At 55.9% G+C, this 23,945-nt stretch overlaps 1 protein-coding gene across 4 annotated transcripts in view; it reads left to right on the top strand.

Annotated features, from left to right (window-relative positions):
- Positions 1-23,945, top strand: part of STK32B (serine/threonine kinase 32B) — a 155,476-nt gene that overhangs the window by 55,900 nt on the left and 75,631 nt on the right. For all 4 annotated transcript variants that reach the window (XM_090267087.1, XM_090267088.1, XM_090267089.1 and 1 more), the window contains one exon: positions 6,016-6,167. In XM_090267087.1, coding sequence (XP_090123213.1) covers positions 6,016-6,167 — 152 coding nt within the window. The remainder of the gene's footprint in view (positions 1-6,015; positions 6,168-23,945) is intronic.

Raw genomic sequence — 23,945 nt, forward strand, 5'->3', positions numbered from 1 at the left:
AGACGGCCGTCTCCTCCCTGCGTGCGCTCGTCATTTCTCTCTGTGTGTGTGTGTGTCTCCAAATTTCCCCTTTGTTATAGGGACACTGTCGTATTGGACGAGGGTCCACTCTAGTGACCCTGTTGTAACTTAATTATCTCCTTGAAGGCCCTCTCTGCAAATACAGCCGCGCTCTGAGGTGCCCCAGGTTAGGGCTGCCGCTTACAGGGTTTGGGGAAAATGCGCCCCTTAAGGCCGTCTCTCCCTGCCCCGTTCTCACCTCTGTCTCCTCTTCTTCTGCGACGACACCCAAGGTGCTGCCGCACTGCTTCGGGGGGACAGCAGGGGCCATTGCCCAGCACAGGCGGGAACTCGGACTCGGGACAAAGGGCCCGGGGTGGGCGTGCTGTCTCTCAGCGGCCCTGGGGGAGGTCAGCGTGGCCTGGAGCGGAACCTGACACGCCGTGGAGGGGCGCCTCCCGGGGCACTCCCCCTTTCTGCATGCGGACTGAGAGCAGACAGTTTAGAATCAAGCGCCTAGCAGTCCGAGCACTTGAGGGGACCGGGGGAAAGGCCGGGTGCCCAGCTCCGGAGGCCTCGGTGGCTCCCTGGGCCCGTGGGAAGCTGAATTCAGGCGCTGCCTGCTGCTCCTGGCTGGCTCACGGCCAGGTGTCGTAGTCAAGGGTCTCCAGAGGCACAGAACTAACAGGATGTGTGTGTATGTACATATGGAAGCCCCGAATCTGGAGGGTAGGCTCTCGGGCTGGAGCCCAGGGAGACCCGATGTGCCAGTTCAGTTCTAAAGGCCGTCTACCGCTGAATTCCCTCCCGTGCAGCGGGGTGCGTGTCCGTTCTGTGCAGGCCACCAACTGATTGGGCGAGGCCCACCCACGTTAGGTAGGGCAATCTGCTTCACTCAAGGTCCGTTGATTTACAGTCATCAGAAATTAATCGTATCCAAAAGCACCTTTACAGGCTCATCCAGAACAGTGTCTGAGCACATATCTGGGCACCGTGGCCCAGCCAAGCTGCCGTATAAAATTAACCAGCACACCAGACAACGGGGAAATTGCTCCTGAGGTCTTTCTTAGGTCATTTCCGCCCGTGTCTCTGACGTCCTCTGCGCTCCCCTTCGGCGCACGTGTGAATGAACGGTAATCGTAATTGCCGTCCTAGTCAGTAATCTAGTGAGTGCTTACCCTGTCGCCCTCCTCACCCCTTCTACAGGTGAGGACGGTGAGAAAACGGGCGTCTACCATGCTAACGGCACGTCCCGTCGCTCCGCTTCCAGTGGGGCCGTGCCCTCGTCCCCACGGCGCCCTTCGTCCTCCCTCCGCTGCACCCTCGTCTTCCTGAAGCCCGCCCCGGGCCACGGGGGGACCGTTCAAATGCAGCCTTTCCCACCAGGCCTTCCCCTGATCGCATATCCTGGGTCAGCTCCCTCGTGTGGGGTCCCCGCGCCCCATGTGCCCACTGCCCTTGCCTAAGTGGTAACTGTCCGTTCACTCGCTCGGCCAGCTTCAGGTATCAGCGAGATGCCTGCTTTGTGCCAGGCACTGCCCTCGCCCCTGACGACGGAGCAGGGAATAAAAGCGAGAAAACTCCCTGTTGTCGTGGGTTAACAGCCCCGTGGGGAGACCGGCAATAATTAACGGATAAACCAAGATGCGTGTCCTGTGGCAGGAGCTGCTTGGGAGGTAGAGGAAACAGGGAGCGGGGAGTGGCCGAGGAGGGGCTGGCTCTTTCACACGGGAGCCCAGGCACGCTCCCCTCGTAAGGTGACCCGTGAGCAGAGCCTAAGAAGGCGAGGGCCCAAGACCGGGGACACATGGGGACCAGCATCTCAGCCACAGGAACGGCGCTGAGGCCGGGCCAGGGTGGGCAGTGAGTGGGGAGGAGATGGGGTCCGAAGGGGGCTGGGGCCAGACGCTGGAGGGCCAAGGACCCGCAGCGAGGGGCGTGGCTTTCCTGAGTGTCGTGTGTTTTCCCCACTAACCCTTGAGTTCTGAGGGGACGGTCACAGCCTCGTGGCTGGTATGATTCCAGGCCTGTGGCTGCCGTTTAATAAATGCTTACTCATCCCCTTATGTTTCTGGAGGCCGGCTGTTTTTCCTTCCTTTATTTTTTTTACTTAACTGTAGTTGGTACACAGCTCACATTGGTTATATTAGTGGCAGGTGCATTACGGTCTAGTGATTTGACGTTTCCATACCTAACAGTGTGACCACCCCCCTAATTCTGGTGATCATCCGCCATCCCCCCACCCCTGCCTCTGGTCACCACCCTTTCAGTCTCCGTGTCTATGAGGCCAGCCTTTGCTCACCCCGGGGAGGCACCCTCGGTCAGAGCCCCCGCGGCGCTCTGCACTGTGAGAAACCCTCACGCACTGTGTGTGTCAGGTCAGGGGTGCTCAGCGCGGAGGCGCAGGAGAACGACCTAAAGAGGCGCAGACAGAGAGGGGTTGGTTTTTCTCACACGGAAAGGAGTGGGGAGGTAGGGGGCTCCGTGAGAACAGGTCCGGCATCTTTGAGATGCTCTTGGCCTCGTGGTCATGAGGGGCTGCGGCCGCCCCGGGCATCACATACGTGTTCAAGGAAGGAAAGACCAGAAGGTGGTAGAGGGGGGAAAAGGGGACCACGTGTCACCATTGCCTTTTAACCAGAAAGCAAGACTTTTCCCAGAAGCCTCTAGCAGATTAATATATCTCACTGGCAGAGCTGTGGTTGCTTCTGGCTGCAGGCAGTTAATGGGTCGCGTTAACTCCTTGAAGGAAATTGTTCTGCTATTACAGAGAGACGGGCAGATGTGCTCAGGCAGGTCACGGTCACTGTCTGCAAAGCCATGTTTCTGTCACGAAGGGTGTTTGAACCAAGGTCCCAACATGACCTCTCTCCTTAGTGACTGTATTTCATCCTGATTTTTCCCTCCAAATTGGTTCTTTCCCAGAATCTTGCTCCTGCAAACAAAACACTGCCCTTTATTGTCACGCTCCGGCCATTGACTGAGTCAACAGCGTTTGCTGGGTGCCCACCAGCTGGGGGGGGGGGGGGCATCAGCTGAGGCGGGTAGGAAGGGCAGCCCAGGCCGGCCCCCGGGAGGGCCCCCGGGAGGACAGCGCTAGCCTTGCCCCCACATAGTTCCCGGTCCCAGCTCGGCCCTGGCCTCTCAGATGCTGGGGTCCTCGGAGCTGGCCTGCCTGAGCTGTAAAGTGGGGGTTCGAATCCCGACTGTAAGGTCACTGGAGGTGCAGCCCGATAGAGACATTCCTGAAGAGCCTAGCCAAGAGGTTCTCAGCTGGTCTGCAGGTCAGACCCCGTGGGAGCTTCTGAAAAGTGCAGAATCCCAGCCCCTCCCAGAGCTCCGGCTGTGACTGACACTGTCAACAGCACTCAGGCTGGGCGTGACGTCCGGCCGGAGACCTCCAGGCACCACGCACGTGGATTCTTGTCACCCTTATTCTCTGCTGCTCCGAGGCCCCCTCCCCGATTTTCGATGTGCGCTGTGATTCCCACGGGCCATCCTTAGGGAAGATGTCCTGAAAGCCACACTCACTAGAATTCATTTGTCTGTGCCAATAAATGGTAATTAATAATGATAACATCAGTTTCTAATTGGATTAGACTAACGAGGAATGTTAATTGGGTGCTTGCCTTTTAGCAGCTTGGGTGGCTTTGGCCAAATTGCTCATTCTCCGCCTCATTAGCTGCGATTTCTTGCGGAAAAGCCTCCGGGCTGCCCTGCTGAGGAGAGGGGGTGCCCCGGGGACCCACGGCTTCTGTTTTAGCGTGGAGTGTTCCCGGGACCTGGCCAGGGTCGCCTGTCGGCGAGGCCTGCCAATGGCTCTCTGGAACTACCTGTCACGAGCTCAGGAGGCTGAGGTGCTGCGGAGGTTCGCAGGGGCCCTCAGGCACGTGCTTGCCATGGGATTCAGAGCTGGGAGGGACAGACGCCCCTCCTCTCGCCGCGTCAGCACGGAGGCAGGAAGGACCGCCCGCCTGCTGGAGGCCACACGGGTCAGGCGGACCCGTACACGTGACGTTCCAGTTCTCCATCCTTAGACCTCCCTGTCTTCACTCGTAAATCCAAACTTCCAAGCCCACACCCTGTACCAACCACCCTATTTAAATCCTGGACTGAAGTCAGACTGTGAAGCTCTATTCAAATATCATTAGCACTACTGCGAAAGTTGAAATTCTTATTTAATTTTGAAGCGTCTCTTCCAGTTCCGTACCCGCCCCTGAGCTCCTGTGAGGGCCACGCTCCTCCAGCCCCTCCCTGGGGGGTGAGAGCCATCTGGGCCCCTTTGCCCATCGTGATCACCGAAGAGAGCCAGGGACTGGGAACCCGGCGTTGGGCAGACGTCGTCTGATCAGAGCCCGGCTCTCTGAGGTCGATGTGGCCGGCCGGGCCGTAGGCTCCCTGCCCCGCAGACGCTGCGTCTGCTGGGCATCGATTCTGAGAAGAGAAATGAGAAGAGAGGGAGAGGACAGATACTGATGGGTCGAGCGACCAGCCCGCCACACGTCTCCCTGCAGGGTCTCGGGTACCCAGGGCTCCAGAAGTCTCTGCTGGGATCCCCCACAAAGCCAGGGCTCCTTGGTGCTTTTGTTCAGCCTGCTGGTGATTTACAGGTTCAAGGTCACTGGAAAAGGAAGTTCCATGGGCCTTTATGCCACTCGTTTTGCTGCCTGGAAATGAACACATCCTTTTGGAGTCCCATGAACAGTGCTGATGAAGGCATTAAGATTCACGTGACATTTACGGCCCCCCTAATACTCGGTCTCATTTCTCTCTCTGTGTCACGCCAGCGGCACAGGGTGGGCTTTGCTCAGTTCAGACCGAGACGAGGCTCAGAGGCAGAGCCGAAGTTGGAGTCGGAGTTCAGCTTCCCCATCGTCCCGTGTCTGCCCCAGACAGGCCCACAGCCTATCAGAGCTGCAGGGGGTCCATACCGCAGGCCAGAGCAACCTGGGATGCTCAACAGAAACCCCCAGCTCCTTAGCCAGGTCCCTGGTTTTATCCTGTGTCCTCTCTCCCGGGCCCTGTCCTCTCTCCCCCGGGTCCTGTTCTTAGGGAGGAGGCATCACAGGTGGAAAATGGGGGCTGGGGAGGCAGAGTCTGGGTTTGAGTCCTGAGACATGAGAAAGGCATGAATCCCCCAGGGAGGTTCCTCTGGCCATCCATCCTCCCGACCCTGCCCCCAGTAAAGGTCACTCAAAAGTCAGACCCACTATTTAACAGCTTGTTGAACTCTGGGCAAGTTCATTGGTCCCTTGGGGCGGCCGCTTCCTCGCGCTCAAGGGAAGAGGATGGCTTTATTCTTAAGGGTCTTGTGGGGATTGAGTGAGATCATAAAGGAGACCGTTTGCTCAGAGGCTGGCCTGCACCAAAGCGCCCGATCCATGGAGCCGTGTCACTGCTCCCGCGATGCCCCCTTCCCTGCCCGCAGCGGCCACAGGCCTTCGTTGGGGCTTTCCCAGGAGCGGGCTCCGAGGCGAGGACTGGAGTGCGGGGCACAGGCGCGGTGGGCCCGCGAAGAAGGGTGAGCAGCGGGCCAGCGCAGGCCGGGCAGGAAGACGGCCATCGGGCAGGCACCCCGTGGGCAAACCAACTGTAGGGGCCCCGCGAGCCCCAGACGCATCCCGCTGATGGGCGCGGGGCCTGGGGTCTCGCTGCGCAGCTGCCAGCATGGGTCAGGTTCTGCTCCTTCCGCCTGAATTAGCCCCCCGGCCCCGCTGGCCTGTGTCATGGACCACGGAGTGGGCTGTCCTGGCTGCGGGGCAGGGCTGCCTCTTCCACTTCCTGTGGCTCTAGCTCCTTTTGCAGCACTGACACTGGCCAGGCTTGAGGGTAAATATCTGATAAGCCGGCGACGCTGGTGCAGCTTCTCCATGTGACAGACGCCGGGCACTCGAGGCGTAGCCAGAGATGCCCCGCCAGCAGGTTCTCAGAATAGAGACGTGAAATGCAGCGAGGGCTGATTTTGTTTTTTTTTAAACGTCAGCCTGAACGCTCTCCCCTTTGGCTGTCGCTCAGGTGTGCATCGTGCAGAAGCGGGACACGAGGACGATGTACGCGATGAAGTACATGAACAAGCAGAAGTGCATCGAGAGGGATGAAGTGCGGAACGTGTTCCGGGAGCTCCAAATCATGCAGGGGCTGGAGCACCCCTTCCTAGTCAACCTGTGGTGAGTGCCCCCCACCCCCCACCCCCGCGCCGGCAGCACCCTCGGGACGGGGCCAGACGCCCAGCGCGGCTCTGCCGGGAGCAGTCCTCTGCGTTGCGCAGAGAACGGAGCGGGCCTTTCGGGGCGCGAACATCTCGTGGCTGTTTTGCGGAGGGCGTTTTCTGCTGACCGGTTTGTTCGTTCGTAAAGTGCGTTCTCTGACGACTGCTTTGTGAGCTGCATTTCCTGACGAAGTCTTGAAACGTAGGCTCCATTTCCATTCCGGTCCGTTTCCTTACCTGATGAATCAGAGTTGAAAGTAAATCTAGAAGGGGTTTTTGTCCGTCCGAGACCACGTGGCATGCGGTTAGAGGCCACCCAATGCAGTCTTCTGTGGGGACGTTGTAGAAAAGCACACCTGCCGTGCTGATGGTGAGAAGGACCCAGCATGGCTGTCCCGTGTGGACACCCCAAATCCCAAGTTCTGGATCCAGCCCACACGGGCCGCGGGGTCCATGTTCTGGAACTGACTCTCTAGCCCATCGCTAGTTTTTATCCCTGCTTTAAATCCGCATCCAAGGAATGCCGCCCGGCTAGCGGCTCTCTGCCTCTGGGCCTTGGCCTGGGCCGCCGCCTCTCCCCGGGGCTGCCGCTGGCCCTGGCTGCCCAGCCTCCTCTGACCAGGCTCTGTGGCTGCCTGTCGTGCAGCTTACGAAGGACTTAGGCCAGGAGCCTTCAAAAGCAAGGGCTGTTCCCTGGTTCTTTGTTTCGGTCTCAGACACGCTGGCGGCTCTAAGTGTCTGCTGAGCTGGGTTTGGGGGAAGCAAGGGGACAGACTGTCCCAGGAAACAAATTCTATTGCGTTCTGACCTCAGTCGACCTATCATTGATCTTAAGAGCATGAGAGGTGACCCGATGGGAAAGTCTAGTCCAACCTGTATTCCTAGTATCGCTGATTATTTCAATTGTCCTCCACGGAAGCTCTCCGAACGCCGGGCGGTAGAACAAAGAGGGACATGGATTGTCCTGTTTAAGGAAACCCAGGTGTGCCCGGCAGACACCGCAGCCCTGGGCGTTTCCGTGGGGAAAACCCAACCATGTGTTACACGCTGGGGTCTGGGCAGCAAGGCCAAGTCCTTCATCTCTCCGGCAATGGCCCAAACACTCAGTTGTTTGAGGAAAAGAAACCCCTTCGTGTTCTGATTGCAGTACCAGGGAACTTCTTAAAGTAAATTTCTAATCGGGAAAGCAACATCCGTTCATTGCAAAATTCAGGAAATGAAATACCTAAGAAGGGCACGATGAGCCAGACTCCTCCCATCGATATAAAAGCACACACGACACTCTGTATCCTGCTTTTTCAAATTATAATACTTCGGTGGGAGTATTCTCTCATTATGGCAAACTTCATGTAAATCCTTTCTCATGGCCACATAACGTTCCCCTTGGAGACGTTCAGGAAGATACTGAACTGTAATCCTGTGATAGAGGTTATGTCGGGCTGTTTCTCGTGATCTTGCTGAGACGAAGATCTGTGAGCTTGGCCTTTCCCAGGGGAGACTCCTTAGGACGGGCAAGGCGGTCAGAGGCCCGTCTGGGCTGCGGTGCATGCCGAAGGAGGGGGTTATCAGAGCCCTCCCTTCTCAGGCAGCGGCTTTGGGTGTTTCATTCACGGTCTCCAGGACACCAACGGATTAGTGACAAACACTCCTCATTCCATGACAGTGCTAGGTAAATAAGACCCTCAGCAAGCGTGGCCTCTGATGGCGTAATGGTCCCATCGTCAGCAAGGAGGGGGTGGACCTGCTGCTCGATTTTGGGGATACAAAATCGAGCAGCATTATAATGGATGGATGATAGATGGGTGACAGACGGTAGGTAGGTAATGCCCTTCGAGGCACAGGTCACAATGAGTCCTGAGTCCTCAGTCCATCGGGTGCAGCGAGTACTTTGCACAGGGTTTGTTACCAGGATTTATTTCGGTATAGACAAAAAGCAAATTTGCTTCAGCACAAAGGGAAGTCGCCCGGGTTTTAAACCTAAAGAGTGAGTTCCGGCTGACGTGGTCTCTGGCCCCAGCTGATGTCTGTTGGCTGGTTTTAGAGCCAAGCCTCACGCTGACCGCTGGCTGCTGCAGCGTCCCGTCCTGGCTGGGCTGCCCCGGCAGAGACTGAAGGTCGTGGTTGGCACGCGGGACCTGGCTCGGGTCACGTGCCCGCCCAGAAGCAGTGGGGGAGCGGTGGCGGTGGTTGGTCCCACCTGAGTCCCGGCCACAGAGGAGGAGGGAGGGGACTCCAGAGAGAGACTGGGAGCATTTCCAGAAAACGGTAGGGATGGTGTTGGCCACACGATTGGTGCCTGCTCCCCTGTGTGATGTCCTGGACTGCAGGCTTCCTAGTGCCCCGTGGGGTGAGGGCTTTGGGCCCCACCGCTCAGAGGGGAGAGCGGGGCTCCGGGCAGCCCCGGCCGTGCCCGAGTAGATGGAATCCTGACTCACACCGAGACCATCCCCCGTGCCTGAGGCTTTCCGGTCTTGGAGGGAGTGACCCCTAAACACTTAACTTGTCTTTGATCAGCACTGTCTTCAACTCCTTTAATCCCCTCACAGCCTCTGTACTTCCCTGTTACCCTCTTAATGTTATTGTCCTCATTTTACAGATGGGGCCCCTGAGTCCCACTACTAGCAGGGGACGAGTGGAGCTTGAACCCCAGCTTCCTGCTTCATGGGCCGCCCTCACAGCAGCAGGGAGGAGGCGCTGGCTCCCCCGCTCAGCGCACTGCACCTCCCAGCCCTGCATGGAGCCCCTCGGGCTCCGGTGGGCCGCCCCCTCCCCACGGCAGGAGGGGAGCGCAGTGAGAAATTGCTTGTCGGGTTCTAAGGACGCCGCCGCCTGGTGTCAATAACCTGCCAGCTCTTCCGCTCGTTGAGTGGAGGCTGAGTTGTCGCAGCCTTGGAAATCCAACTCGGCCCCCCCATTCTTGTTTTCGCTGACGTGCTCTGTCACAGGCGAAGGCTGGGCGCCGGCTGCTTCCATGGACGCTTTGTCTCTGAAGAATGAGTGATGGGTGCTCCCAAGCCTGCCATGGTCCAGGTGCAATTGTCAAGAGCGATATTTTCACCAGTTCTGAGGCAAAGCTGTTCTGTACGCCTGGGCCTCCGACAACCAAGGAAAGGAAGAAGGGAAGGAAAAGGTCAGACCTGTACAGGCAGGGCACCGCTGGGAGCCCTGGAGAGGAGGGGGGAGCGGTGGGGGGCCTTCAGACACCCCAACTCTGAGAGCGGACCTCCATGCTTCCGTGAGAGACGCTCACCGTAAGACCCGGGGACACAGGACTTCGGCAGCAAAGGGAGGCACTTATTCACGATTCTGAAAAAACGGGCGCACAGCCAGGGGCAGGCACCTCACTGTCGGGACAGACAGGGGTATTTAAGCCCTAACGCAGGGTGCCCGCCCCCGTCTCCCCATTGGCTGGGTCGTCCAGAGTTACATTCTAAGCCCGAGGTGTCTAACACGGATTGGTTCTACTGAGTCGCCATGGTGGTCAGCTCTGTAACAGTGCCCTCTGGTTGGGGAAGGGTTGCTGTGGGACAGAAAGTCCCAGAGCTCTATGGCCCTCGCTCCTGGGAAAGGCTCCGAGGGGGAGAAACCCGGTCTCAGTGGGGTGCTGGCAGCTCTGCCTCTGCCGCCGCTGTCAATGGGGAACTTTGTGACCAGGTACATGGCCGGTGATGGCTCAGGCCCTGCGGGACCGCAGGCCATGTTTGTTTCATGGTCGCCCGACTCCAGTTCCGTCGGGGACCTATCACTCTTGGGGCACGTGACAGCTGGCTCAGGAGGGGTGCTTAGTAATTTTCTCCTCTAAGTTTGAGAGGCACTTTGTTCTTTTTCTACTTATCCCACTTGCAGCCCAGCTCTGCCTCCTGCAGGCGTGAGGCTGCTATACACTGAATGGGGTCCCCCCCATTCATATGCTGAAGCCCTACCCTGACCCCAGCGGACTTTCCTGAGATAGGGTCTTCGGGTAGCTGTCAAGGTTAACGGAAGGACAGCTCCGTCGCTATAAGGACAAAATGGGTCAAGGGACAGCAAGTGCCCGCACGGGCTCTGGTGTGAGGACCTCCGCGGGGTTGCTGAGTTTGCGTCCTCGTCCTCAGGCCGGCCTCTGGCGGGACGACCTGGTGTCTTGTTCTCTCCTGGAGGACCTGCTGACTTTGGCAGTCTCGAGTTTTTAGCACTGGACTTTTACCCCAATTAAATGGGTGTTTTCAGACTGTATTTTCAAAATCCATTTCTACTTCCCTGATTGGTTATAGTTACTAGACTCGCTGTTAAAATGCGTGGCTTTAAACCGGGCAAGTGCTTGCCCTGCCTGGCTGATGGCTGAAGTGACCGTGGGCGTGACTGCCTGGCAGAACTGGACGGGAACAGACGCCTGGAATCAGTTTAGAAACAGGTCTCATAGCAAGCGTATGTTTCTAGAACCTTCCCCAGGTCGTAATGGACTGGATCAATGTGTTACTCTAAGGCAAGACAGAGCCACTTAAATTAGTGGCTGATAATTTTTACGGCATTGAGATCTTTGATTAAAAGGAAAGTAGGTAAGGTGCCGGAAGGCGCGGCTGGGCTGGCCAACGCTGGGGCGGAGAGGTGGACGGGGAGGACCGGGACTGGGCCACCCTGGCAGCCTTGGGTGAGGAAGGACAGAAGCCCCTTACAAACAATCACCAGGTGCTGGGCAGCCTCATTTCCTTAAAAATAATCCCCCTTGGCCTTGACTATTGCTACAGCCTCCCAACTAGTGTTTCCACATTCAGCCCACTGGCCATCGGAGGGGGGGGTGTGCCCTCCGCCGGGGGCCTGGGTCAGGTCAAGCCATCGCCACAGAGAACCGTAGGTTGACCTCGGAGCTTAAACAACACACCTCTGCTGCCCACAGTCCGGGAGGCTGGGGAGTCTGAGACCAGGGGCCGGCGTGGTCGCTTTCTGATGCAGACCCTCTTCCTGGGGTGGCGAAGGCTGGCCTCCGTGCTGTGAGCTCACGTGGGCGAGAGGGAGGGAGCTCTCTCTCGTCTCCTCTGTAAAGGACACTGGCCTCGCGACCTGGCCGCTGACATTCCTTCAGTCTCTCCCCCTGACCCCCGCCCCTGCCACCATCTCGGGACATTTCTGTCCCAGCCCTGTGTCCTGATTAGCAGTCGCTGTAATTCATCTTGCTGTTGGCCTCTCTCCAGGCCTTTGCATGTGCCGTTCCTTCTGCCGGGGACACCGTCTCCCCTTTGCTCACTGCTCATCTTCCCATGCGTGTTCATTCATATTCCGGGGACCCTTACTGGGTGCCAGGCACTGTCTTGAGTTCTAAGGTCCCAGAGAGGAGCAGAAGTGGTATGGCTCCTGCCTTCCGGGAGGTCTGATCCAGGCACCACCCACCTCCTACCTGCCCCCATCAAGTGTCCTTAGGACTGCCACCCATGGCCCTGCCCGCGGGGCTCTCTTCTGGACTCATTATAGCGCAAGGCAGCTCAGCCACATTTATCTGTGTGTCTGTCCGTTTCCTCCACTAGCTGCCCGCCACTTGGGGAACGGGACCGTGCCTTATTCACGTCTGTATTCCAGCATCTGGTGTTCAAGGAGCTAATTCATTCACCATTTGTGAAGGGCTTACGATATGCGGAGCGCGGTGTCTGACGTTGGTGACGGCACCGTGCAGGAGGGAGACCGTCCCTCCCCGTCCTTATGGAGCTCGCAGGTGAGAGAGGACAGACCTGAGTCCATGCTGATACTGCTCCTCGGCTCTCACTTACACCTTGTAGTCGCTGTCCTCTGGGGTTCTGGGGGTACATTAGAAATACACAGACATGACAGATTGTACTCTGCCACGTCCGGGAGGGTCAGGTGATGCCCCGGTCCATCTCCAGCACAGAGACAGGAGACGCTGGTGGGGGTTTTTCCGATTCCAGTCAGTAATGACTTCATCAGTCCCCATCACCATGGTAACCCCTTAATGAAAGGGGACAGGAGGTGATACTGTCTTGTTCAGGGTCCTTTTTTCATCTTTACTATTCCAGGATTTGTTCATGTCCCTGGGAACTTCAGCTTGTACTTTTAAAATGTCAGGTTTTCCAATTTTATTTTTAAGTGACGTAGGTTTGTTATTCTTCAGGGGACAGGAGGTGCTGTGTGCGTGGATTGTAAGATGCATCAGCCTGCATTCTGACACCCAGGGGTTAGCTGAGTGAGGAGACAGACGTGGAGCTGAGCAAAGACAGGGCTTGGGGAATGGGGGTTGGACCTGATGCACTGGCCCTGGTGTTTCGGACAATTCCTGCGGGTGAACTGGGGGGGTGGGGGCTGCAGCTCTCAGGCAGGGCGGGTGTGGGGTTTGCCCAAGGTCATGTGGGAGAACCAGGACTCTCCTTGGACCTGCTGGCGGCCTTTGGGGTGCTCTCCTTCCCGATCTTCTATCCTGATGTGACCCCTTCTTGGGCCCCTTTCTCTGGCTGCTCCTCACGCTTTCCTCTGTAGCCGGGCCAGCCCTGGGCCCATGAGGAATTATTAAATCCACCCCCCACTTCTTCCATGCTGCACAATGGGGCAACACCGCCATTTGTGGGTCACCCATGGTGCACGGCTGTGTCCCTGTCTCCTACTGATTCATCCTCAGAGCCGTCTCGCAAGGTGGGCGTTGTCATTCCCAGTTTGCAGGTGGAGAAGCTGAGGCTTAGTGGGTTAAGTAAGTTGCGCAAGACGCTGTCACTCACAAGAGACAGCCCTGAGACTTGGAGCAACGATGTGCTGGGAGGCGCTTAACAGCCAGCTCTGCAAGGGGACAGAAAACCCTGACGTGGCTCATTTCCGTGGTGTAAACACGCTCATCGTGGTTTGCTGTCCACTGAGTGTGTCCCCCCAAAATTCGTATGTGGAAGCCGAGCCCCGATGGGATGGGGTGGGGCCTTTGGGAGGGGTTTAGCACACGAGGGCGGGGCCTCATCCCTGGGATTGGTGCCCTGCTAACCCCCTGGAGCTCCCTCATGCCTTCTGCCATGTGAGGGCACAGGGAGGAGACGGCGGTCTGTGAACCAGGACGGGGGCTCCCGCCAGACGCGGAGCGGACCCGCACCTTGGTCGTGGCCTTCTAGCCTCCACCGCAGTGAGGAATGAATTTCTGTTGACCCCACGCCACTCAGTCTGCGGTGTTCGTTCCAACAGCCCGGCAGACTGGATGGGGTGGTTGATTTCACATTAACAGCAGGATGGTAACAGCTCGCAAAATTGCCAGAAATCTAGCAGCTCTCGCGAACCGGAAGGAACCGGCTCCAGCCCAGCCCAGACAGACCCCGATCGAACACCAAAGCCTGCGCTCTCTCTCTCCAGACCCAACTTCCGAGAGCTGGGCCCAAGCCCGGGCCTCCCAGTGCGGAGGTGACCAGGCGACGGGCCTACCCTCCAGGAGAGGATGCCCTGAGAGGAACAGATGCAGGAAGAATGGTGATTGTGTGCCAGACAGGAAATGGGAAGTGGAAAATGTGCCTTCCCTGCCGGTGTCCTCACCTGTGAAACGGGACTGTCCCCCACCTGCCCTGTGGTGTGAGGACCCCATGCACCGAAGTCCTGCAGGAATGATGGTTTGTTAGCAAGACAGCCACGATTATGCTTCTGCCCGAGAAGACTCTTGAGTATGAATAATAACCCGTGAACGTGTAGGACGGTTTACGAAGTTGCGAGTGGGAGACAGTGAACGTGGCTAAGCCTGTGAGGACTGCAGGTGATGCCGGAGGATGCTCAGTGGCCGAACAATTTTAGGTTAAGCTCAAATCCCAGAGACACACGACATTGCCTTGGATGCGATCCACTTTAACAGGAAGCACTTACCTGCTGCCGTGAGCTTAATTAAATTGGGAACTGGTGGCCTGGCTCCTCAGGTTCTTAAAAATCACGTGACAGCTCCCCGAGTTCTCCCAACATCCAGGCGCGTGCCCCCCGCCCCCAGTCTTTGTACCTGTGTTCCTCTGCCTGGGATAGTTGCCTGCAGACACCTGCAAGGTGGGTCCCTTCACGTCCGTCAGATCTTAGCCAATGGGACCTTCTCTCTGAGGTCTCTCTCCTTGGCAGCCCCTTGCTTTGTATGCTGTGGGACATTCCACTTTATAACGCACAATCCATTTTACTTCTTTAGCTTTATTTTCTTTGCCTGTGTCTCACACACACACACATACACAAACACACACACAGGAAGGAAGGCTGGTCTGGCTTCATGGGGGCAGGGACCCTTGTCTGCATCTCCCTCCAGCCCATTTCCTGCACTCAGAACTGAGTCTCGGCTCAAACAATGCTCATAAGTACCTGCCCAGTGGACGAGTTTTGTAATTAAGTCCTCCTTCCGCCCATCAGCTCCATGCAGGGAGCCGGGTGAGGCCAATAATTTTCTAAAAACAAAAATTAGTCTTACTGGGAATCAAAGACACGTGTAGTAAAAAACTCTGAAGCGCCATTTCTTGTCCGTCCCATTGGCCGGTGAGAAGGAGGCGAAGAGGCATCCCTAGAGATTTCTGGTCCTGTGGTCACGTTCCGAAATGCAGCTCTCGGTACGTTTCAAAAACCTCTCGGTCTGGCGTGTTGACTTCTAGGGACTGACCTTTTAAGCAAGTAATGGGGGAAGCAGACCCGGTTCTATCGTCACGGTAACAGCCAACTTGGAGACGTAACTGTCGGGCACGACACCCCCGTTCACGCAGGCATGTGGAGTTCGCTCTGCGGGCAGCAGGGACAGTCGTCATAAGTGGTCAGGTGACACGGGCGAGCACAGGTCACACGTTGCAGAGAGGAGCGACGTGCAGAGAATGCAGAGGACTTCCGGTGTCGCTGTTGTCACCCTCGTGATTTGCTGAGAAAACACGTGTTCTCCCGTGACACAGAACAAAGTGGGGTTCGTTCCAGGGAGCACAGTCCCACCAGCCGTTCCCCAAGGCCAGGGAAAGCAAACGTCTGAGCGTCACGAAGGCTCTTCAAAAGGCATCTCATGTATTTCAAAATCAATTCTAAAGAGAAAAAAACCTCTTAGGGACACAAGAATGAAAGGATAACATCCTTACGGTTATCGATGCAACCAAACAGGGGAGCAGGTTAGAGGTGTAACCGCGGGAAAGGAGAGGGTGTTCACTCTGTGCTCAGTTATTCATTCATTCATTCCACCCGTGTTTCTGGGAACGGCTGCCCAGAAGAGAACGCGGCGCCCTGGGAAGAGAACGTGCTGTGGGGGATGGGGGAGATCAAAAGGCTTGACCTTGACCTCCCGGGGCCCCCGGGACCAGGCCCCTGGGTGCGCAGTCCCCCGAGCTGGGCACGGCAGAGGTCTCACCGGGGATCCAGCAGCAGGAAGACCGGCCCTTGGGGCCCCTTGGGGTCAGTTTTCTAAGAAAATAGCACTGAAGACCTCGCAAATCCCCACTCCGCCCTTTATGAGCAATGTGGCCCTTAAACAGATACTGTCATTTGCCATCCTCTCAACCTGTTCTCATCACAGGGGCACAAGTGGCCACTGTCAGAGCAGCACCCCCCCCAAAGGGCAGTATGGACCCCACTGGGCTTTCTCGGCACAATGGCCTCTGCCGGGGAGGGGGCGGCACGCAGTGGCACTGGGGGGAACCCAGGACTCTTTTCCTGTCCCCTGCAGTTCCTGTCTCCAGCCTGGGGCACCGCAGTGAACGTGGAGGTGGAACAGAACACTTTAACCATGAAAGTGCCGCCTTCGGTTTTACAAACTGACCGTGACTTTCATGGAGCCCCCCATTTTTTGATTCGATCACAAAGTCTGGGTCGCCCTGCCCAGCTCACCAAAGTTGGCTGTGCACAGGAAGCCAGCTGGGGGGCTGTCAGACCTCAGACCCACAGAGCCGGAGAGACGGTCCGGACCGCCGGCTGCTGAAATGGTTAAGCAGCCAAAGCCCTTCCTTGGATGAAACCAAACGTAGAAGCCTAACACGTCACCAACAAGAATGCAGAACGAGGCAGGACGGAGCCCTGGACGTGGCACGGTGAACCCCGTCAGCCCCCAGGGACCCCTAGGGACTGTGGAAACCACGGGGGACCAGAGGACAGAGTCTAAAGCTTCAGTCCACAGCTGAGAAAACTGAGGCCCCCAGAGGAAAGTGTCAGATTTCCAGGTCACGGCTAAATCCCAGTGGCAGGTCTGCTTTCCCTCTGAAATCCCTTCACTGTTTGAAACAACTTCTACTGCATCCGCTGGAAAAATGAAGGCAGCGCCCTGGTCCGGAGAGCACAGGCCCTGGGGGAAGGCAGGCTCCTCGCCCTGCTAACTGCGGGGTGCGGGGCCCTGCACTGTGGCTCGCTCAGCTCCTCTGACCCTCAGTCTCCCCACCCATAACACCCCCTGCCCCGGGGACCTGCTGTCAGCAGTCAGAGGTGCCCCTTTCCCCGGGGAGTCCCCCTCATCGCCACGAAGACATGCAGGGTCCTTCAGTTCACAGTCCCAGACCTTCCCGGGCACATTCCTCTTAGCACTGGCCAGAATCCTGGATTCCACATATTTTTATAATGACTTGATTTTTGCTGGTCTCCCTGTCTAGACGGGAAAAGGAGATACTCAACACCCATGAGGCCATGTCTGCTTGGCTCTGCACATGCCACCAGCCCTCAGGACGGGGCCCAGCACAGAAGAAGCACTTCATAAAGAGGGGCTGAGTGAATGAACTCCGGACCTTGGGGGCGCTGAGGAACAGAGACACGCACGGCCCTTGTCAGGTGCTCGGGCTGCTCCGGGATGGTCACGGGACCTGCCCTTACCCCAGGGGTCACCCCCGGAAAAAGGAGCAGCAGAGCCCCCCCCAGATAGGCCCTGGTGGGAAGCATGGGGCACAGTGCCGGGCATCCCGTGCATGCGTGATGGGTGTCAGCCAGCAGAATCGCCACTGCCATTACCCAGCAGCCTCTGCTCCACAAACTCGCTCTGGCTCAGACGGAATGGGGGTCAAAGCAGCACTGGTTGTCACAGATGAGCAGACAATTTCTATCAGGTTCAGGGGACGGAAGGTGCCGTTCTGGTTTGGTTTCCAGGTCAGTGTGGGTCATGGGTCAGCGCAAGTGAGTGAGGATTTGAGAAAGTGGTTAGACTCTGCTGTCCGGGGGAATGACCAGTCTGGCAGGCGTGGCAGGAGAAATGTGCTACCGAGGAAGGCGGGGCTTGTTTACGTGGCTCCTTCGTGTAAGAGCCAACAATTAGTGTGGAGAAAAACAGGTCTTTATGTACAGTATTCCAGCCGTGGGGGGGCCTGTGAGCACTCCCCGAGACCCAGCACTTTCCTTGCTCCCCAAAAGGCCAGAAGCCAAAACCAAGCCCAATAGCTCCCCATTTCCTTATCTGTGAACTGTCTCCTTCAGGATCTGGGGTATGATGTCATCAGCCTCCGTATAACAGTCCAGGAAAGCACGTGCCGTGTTCCGCTGGGTCACGGTGAAGTCCAGGAAAGGCACAAGTCCTAAGAGAGTGTCCCTTCTGCATGTTCTGAGTTCCTGGAGTCCAGAGAGAGTCGGGGTCTGCAGGGTGGAGTCCTTGGTCGCTGCGGAGTCAGCCGGAGTGGGCGCAATCGAAGCCGCAGCCTGCCTGCTTCCTTACTAGCCCGGGCCGCGTGGCCAAACCCTGACTACAAACTGCCTGGCTGCTTCCTCTCACCTGGCCGCTACCACCTGTCGCTCCATCAGGCCTCTCTGACATGCTCCTGCCATCGGGCTTCTTGTCATGGCGGACGGGGCCCTTATACTTCCTTTCAGACCGCACGGTCCTTCTTTCACATCAGACTTCAAGCCGATGGCGGGGCCTTTCTTCATCCTTTCAGACAACGGCTCCCTCCCTCCCTTCCGGCTCTCTCCTTCAGGAAAGGCTCATCTCCCTCCTCGTCATGGATACGCAACGTACCTCCAACAGTATCACCCTCCCTGGCGTTACCCAGCAGCCTGCCGTACATACGCAAAGCACCTTAAAAGCTGCCCTGTCTCCTTCCCCATCCCCAAACCGTGGGCTGTGGGGACCTGTGGGGATGGCCTCCCCCTGCACTGCTACAAACGGACCCCACGCACATTCAGCCCCACGGCCCACACCTCATCCTGACAACCCAGGTGATGACGTCACCCTCTGTCCCGAAGGAGAAGCAGGACCACGGGGAGCAGAAACGGGCGAGAAGGAAGCAGCAGGTGGAGGGAGCCTGTGAGCCAGGGAGCGGGAGCCTGGCCTTCAGGACGAGTCCAAACGCCGCGTCCTCACTTCGCGTTTAGGTGGCGCAGGTTGCGTGGGAGACCCCGTGGCCGGTCGGGGTGTCAGGCTGGTTTAAAATCCCTGCCGTGCACAGCATTTATGCAGAGGTGGTGAATCCTGTCTTTCCCTGCTAATTATGCGCTTCTGAACGCGGTGCACTGAAAAGGAAAGTCTAAACCGCTCTGACAATTTCCATTTCGTCCACACCCTTGAGGTCTGTGCTGGGAGTAATGAGATTTCTGATGAGCCAGGAGCCAGGCACAGATTTGGCGTCTGGATGTTAATCTCGAAGGAGCCGTGGGTCTTACAGAGATCGCTTGTGGGCCATTATAATGCACATTAGTGGCATAGGTGACCCTTTTCAGCCACAAGTCCAGCTAAAGGCAGGGCACGCACTGAGTGTCCCTTTAATTAACGATGACACAAGGGGGTTGTTTGTGCAGAAACGGCCCACGTGAGGCAGGCATGTCAGCGTTCTGCAGGAAGCAGGAAGCCTAATCAGAGGCAGACAGGAGCGGCACCACGGGGACCTCCTTTAATGAATACATTAAGCGTTTGTCATTAGCATGTCTCTGTTGCTCTGTGGTCACGGACTCCTGGGTGTTTGCAAACCGATTGGTGCCTCCGGGCTTGCTTACATTATAAACCAGCTCCTCCAGTGCTTCTCTGAATCACCACGTATTCCAAATTAGGGGAGTCACCGAAACAAGATTTATTCTCCTTCTTCAAGTTGTGTGTTCTCTTCGCGCTCTGGTTTTAACTTCACTGAGCTTTATGAGACAAGCTAATTCGTTAGCCTCACGTCCCCCGCCCCGTCCTGTGCTCGGCTCCGTGGGGCACCCCCGCAGCAGGTACTTTCCCAGCGGTCCCGGTCTTTGCGTGTGCTGTTCCACTTCCTGAGACTCCTCCTGCCCCTGCCCACGGGGTGAGCTCCTATCTGAGCCACAAAACCCTGCCCACCACTCATGCATGAAGCTTTCTCTGATCCCGCCGGAGGGCTGCCCTTTTTTTTGAAGTTAGTGCTTGGGGTAAAAGGTGTGCTTTTCCTGAGGAACTGGAACGTGTCCTTGTTCTCAGTGAAAAGCGTGTGTGGCCTGGCCATTCTCCGCCCTCTGGCTGAAAGGCAGCTCAGAGCTAACCCTCTTTAGAGAGGCCACGCCATAGGAACAGAGAACCCCGGACGGGGAGGCCTGACTTTGAGGGTCAGATCATGGGCTGCTGCACTTGGACAGTCTGCTGAGCCTCTGTTTCCTCCTCAGTGAAGTGGGGCTGCTGCCTGCTTCTTAGATTTTGTGTGTGACATTGAACAAGACAATGCTGGAGCCCTGGACCCGGCGTTCTGCAGTGAGTGTTCATGGCCTGCCTTTCTCTGCCCTTCTTCTTTGAATTGCCTTGCTTTCTACCTGACATTGAAATTCCTTGGTCCCAGATCTCTTTCTATTTTTATCGTCACTTTGTTTTCTACGTTTATGTTGTAAAGCCACCTGAAGTCACCTGTGGAACTGGCTGAGATGTTCTGGAATAAGCTCTTCTATTTTTAAAGTGGCTGGAGCCCTCCTGCCGGTCCCCTGGTCCAGGAGGGGCCATAGTGCCGGGCCCTCCCATGCTGCCTTCTCCTCCCGGGGCTGGGGCGATGGAACCGACCCGCAAGGGTGCCGAGCCAGATGTGAGCGCTGCTTTATTAATATCTTGGCAGAATCCCCACTCCTCGCCACACGGTTCTTCCAGAAGCCGCTTTGGAAAGCTTGGCTTGGACTTGGGGTCAAATTGGAACCTTCTACGTCCAGCTCAAATCTAGGTGTGGGGATCCACGGACACACATGTAGCTGCAGAAATAGGAAGACTCGTCCTGAGCAGCCCCAAATGTTCTTGCCCAGAATGCCCCTCAGTGCTCCAGCCTCGCTGAGTGCCAGATCCCTGGGCTGGCTTTGCCGATACGGTGCTGGGACCCCACTCACCGGGTTACCGTCGAGCGGAGGGGAGGGCCCAGGTGTGGTCATTGGAAAGCTCCCCAGATGATTGCAAAGTGCAGCCAGGCTGGAAACCATGGAGCTGCTCAGCCCGTCAGCACCAAGGGGCACGGGTGAGAGGGCGCAGGGAGCCGCGGCCAGACCCCGCCCCGGACCGCGCGGCTGGAGGACTAGGGGGCAGGCTTGGGTTTGGGGGGCCAGCAAATGAGTGTCAGGCCCTGATCAGCTGGGTGGGCATCTTCCCCCCTTTTAGGGAGACGTGAGTGAGTGGGAGGAGAGAGACCAACAGCGTCCTGTGACCTTCTAGATTGGGGGAGGAGCTCCCTCCTGCCCAGAGACGCCTGAGCGGAGGAGGCAGTGAGGGACACTGCGGACCCCCAGGCTTGGGAGAGAGACCTCTGTCGGCCCTGTCAGCCTTTGGGGAAAGTGCCGTATGGTGCCCACGCGCTCCTCAGCGATTGAGATGCGCATGGGTTCCGGCCCCCCTTCGTTGTACCTAACTGACAGGGAAAGACGAGAGAAGGAAGCAAGGCTCCCCCGTGGAGGGGACTTCCGGGGGGAAGCCAGTGGCTGCCCATCTTCTTGCACTGCTTCAGCTGTCCATTCGGGAACATGGCGCCATCCCTGCACATGGGCCTTGCGGTCCCTGGCACAGAGCGACCTGCAGCGTGTGGTCCCTGCACTATAGCCATCGGGGCGCTTCTTCCATCTACTCCCAGAATCCGTGATTTCGGGAGTCTCCTCTGGGTACCTCGCTTCAGGCTCAGCTCTTCGTGCTCACCCTGGGTCCGGTGCTCGGCCCGGCTCCACGCTGGTCCCAAGCCAGCTGCTTTCTTCTTCTTCGGGGCACTCAGAATGCTCTCCAGGATAGATCACGTGTCGGACCACAGAACTAGCCTCCACTCACTTAAGAAGATTGAAACCATCCCAAGTGTTTAGCCATCAGCAATGGTACGAAATTAGAACTCAACAAGAGGAAAACAGAGAATTCACAAATATGTAGAAGTTAAACAACGTACTTCCAAACAACCAAACCTCAAAGCAACATGCCGATGATGTGCATAGCACGCACACGTGACACGGATGTGATTTTATTAACCAGTGTCACCCCAATGAATTTAATTTAAAAAATGAATCAAAAAGCGTATTAAGAAAAATGAAGACAAAAGCGCGACATACCAACCCTAATGCGGGCAGCAGAGTCGGTTCTGAGGGAAGATGATGGTGGTACAGGTCCCAGTGAGGAAGAAAGAGGGGGCTCAGATAAACCACTTCCGTTCACACGTCAAGGAACTAGAGCAAGAAGCTGAAAGTCGGCCGGAGCAAGGAAATTGTAAGTGTTAGACAGAAAGAGTTCAGAGGTGAGAGAAACAACAGTAAAGATCAATGAAACTCGAGTGGATTTTTAGAAAAGAGAAATACCATTAACAGACCTTTTGCTAGACTAAGGAAGTCTCTTCAGTACATGGAAAACAGAATATTCTCACACAGAAGAATGAAATTGGACTCTTATCTTACACCATATGAAAAATCAACTCAAATGGATTAAAGACTTAAACAGAAGACCTGAAACTATAGAACGCCTACAAGAAAACATAGGGGTCAAGCTCCTTAATGTTGGTCTTGGGAATTATTATTTTTTGTATATATTTCCAAAATCTCAGGCAAAAAAAAAAAAAAAAAGCAAAAATAAATATCAAACTAAAAAGCCTCTTCACAGCGATGGTAAACATCAAACTGAAAAGACAGCCTATAGAATGAACAAAGATATTTGCGAACCATAGATCTGATAAGGAGTTAATTTTCAAAGTTCATAAGGAGCTCCCACAACTAAACAGAGAAAAGCAAATAACCCAATTCTGAAAATGGGCAGAGGACCTGAATAGCCATTTCTCCAAACAAGACAAACAGACGGCCGACAAGTGCATGAAAATGATGCTCCAGATCACTAATCATCAGGGATATGCAAGTCAAAGCCACAGGGAGACATCACCTCATACCTGTCAGGAAGGCTATTAAAAAAAACCAGTATCACAAGTGCCGGCGAGGATGCGGAGGAAAGGGATCCCTCGTGCACTGCCGGTGGGAATGCAGGCTGGTGCAGCCGCCGTGGGAAACAGCGCGGAGGTTCCTCAAGAAATTAAAACTGGAACTGCCTTCTGACCCTGTAATCCTCCTTCTGGGTATTTATTCCAAGTAATTGAAATCAGGGTCTCAGAGCGATGGAAGCACTCCCACTGTAGCACGGTTCGCAACAGTCGGGATTTGGAAACGACCTAGATTGTCGCAGGGGGATGAATGGGTAAAGAAAACACGAGACACGTACGCAATGGGATGTCATTCAGCCTTTAAAAAGAAGGAAATCCTGACGTCGGCGACAACGTGGTAAGGGAAAGAAGCCAGACAGAGAAAGCCAGATATGTGTGCTCTCATATGTAGAATCTAATATAATCAAACTTCTAGAAGCAGAGAGTAGAATGGAGGAGGGTCAAAGGGTGCAGTGTCTCAGCTCTGCAAGGTAAGTTCCGGAGCCCCACCGTACGGATAGCGCCTAGAGCTGGCAATGCTGCATTTACACGTAAGGTCTGCTAAGGGGGTAGGTCTTACATGAAGTGTTCACACACACACACACACACACACACACACACACACACGATAATAGTAATAAAGGAAGTAGGAGGGACTTTGGGGGGGATGGATATATTTATGGCCTCGATGGTGGTCATGGCTTCACAGGTATATACTGACCTCCAACGCCATCGAGTGTACACATCACTCACATATGCCGTTTCGCAGGTCCGTCATACCTAAATAAGGTGATTTTTTTCTTCAGTTGCCTTATTTATTAACCTCATCTTAGCACGCCCCCTGCTGGCAACAACGCCTCTGTTTGGCTTTAAGTGAGAACTCCGGCCACCGGCATGGATGGACCTGGAGAGCATTATGCTGAGTGAAATAAGCCCGTCAGAGAAAGATGAATACCGTGGGATGTCACTCATATGTGGAATCTGATGAACAAAATAAAAAACGTAGAAACAGACTCATAGATACGGAGAACAGACCGACAGTGTCAGAAGGGTGTTGAGGGGCCGGGTGAGAAAGGAAACGAAATTAAGCAGTACCCATTGGTCGTTACAGAAGGACCACAGAGATGTAGATTATGGCATAAGGAAGACAGTCAATAATGACTACGTACGGGGCCGGGTGGGTATTGACGCAACGGGGACCACTCTGTAAAGTACATGGGTTTCTACCCACTTTGCTGTGCGTCTGAAACTACTACACAATAATATTGAACATAAATGTAATTGAAAAATAAATTTTAAAAAATTAATTAGGAAAAAAAATAAGCAACCCTCCGTCCATGGTGCCCCAAGGGCTCCCGGCTCCCAACTGTAGCTCAGCTTTGGATTTCTGCTTCCACGTCCCAGCCACTGGCATGGAGGCGGGGCTCCCTGATCACCCCATGATGGGCAGGGAGAGGATGAGAGACCAATCCTGGCCTGATGCACCCAGATCAAGCCCATCTGGCAAATATAGATTGTTTTGTCCTTTGTCAGAT

This window comes from Furipterus horrens, unplaced genomic scaffold (genome assembly GCF_987537825.1).
Source record: "Furipterus horrens unplaced genomic scaffold, mFurHor1.1.pri manual_scaffold_2, whole genome shotgun sequence".
In the NCBI taxonomy this organism is placed as follows: domain Eukaryota; kingdom Metazoa; phylum Chordata; class Mammalia; order Chiroptera; family Furipteridae; genus Furipterus; species Furipterus horrens.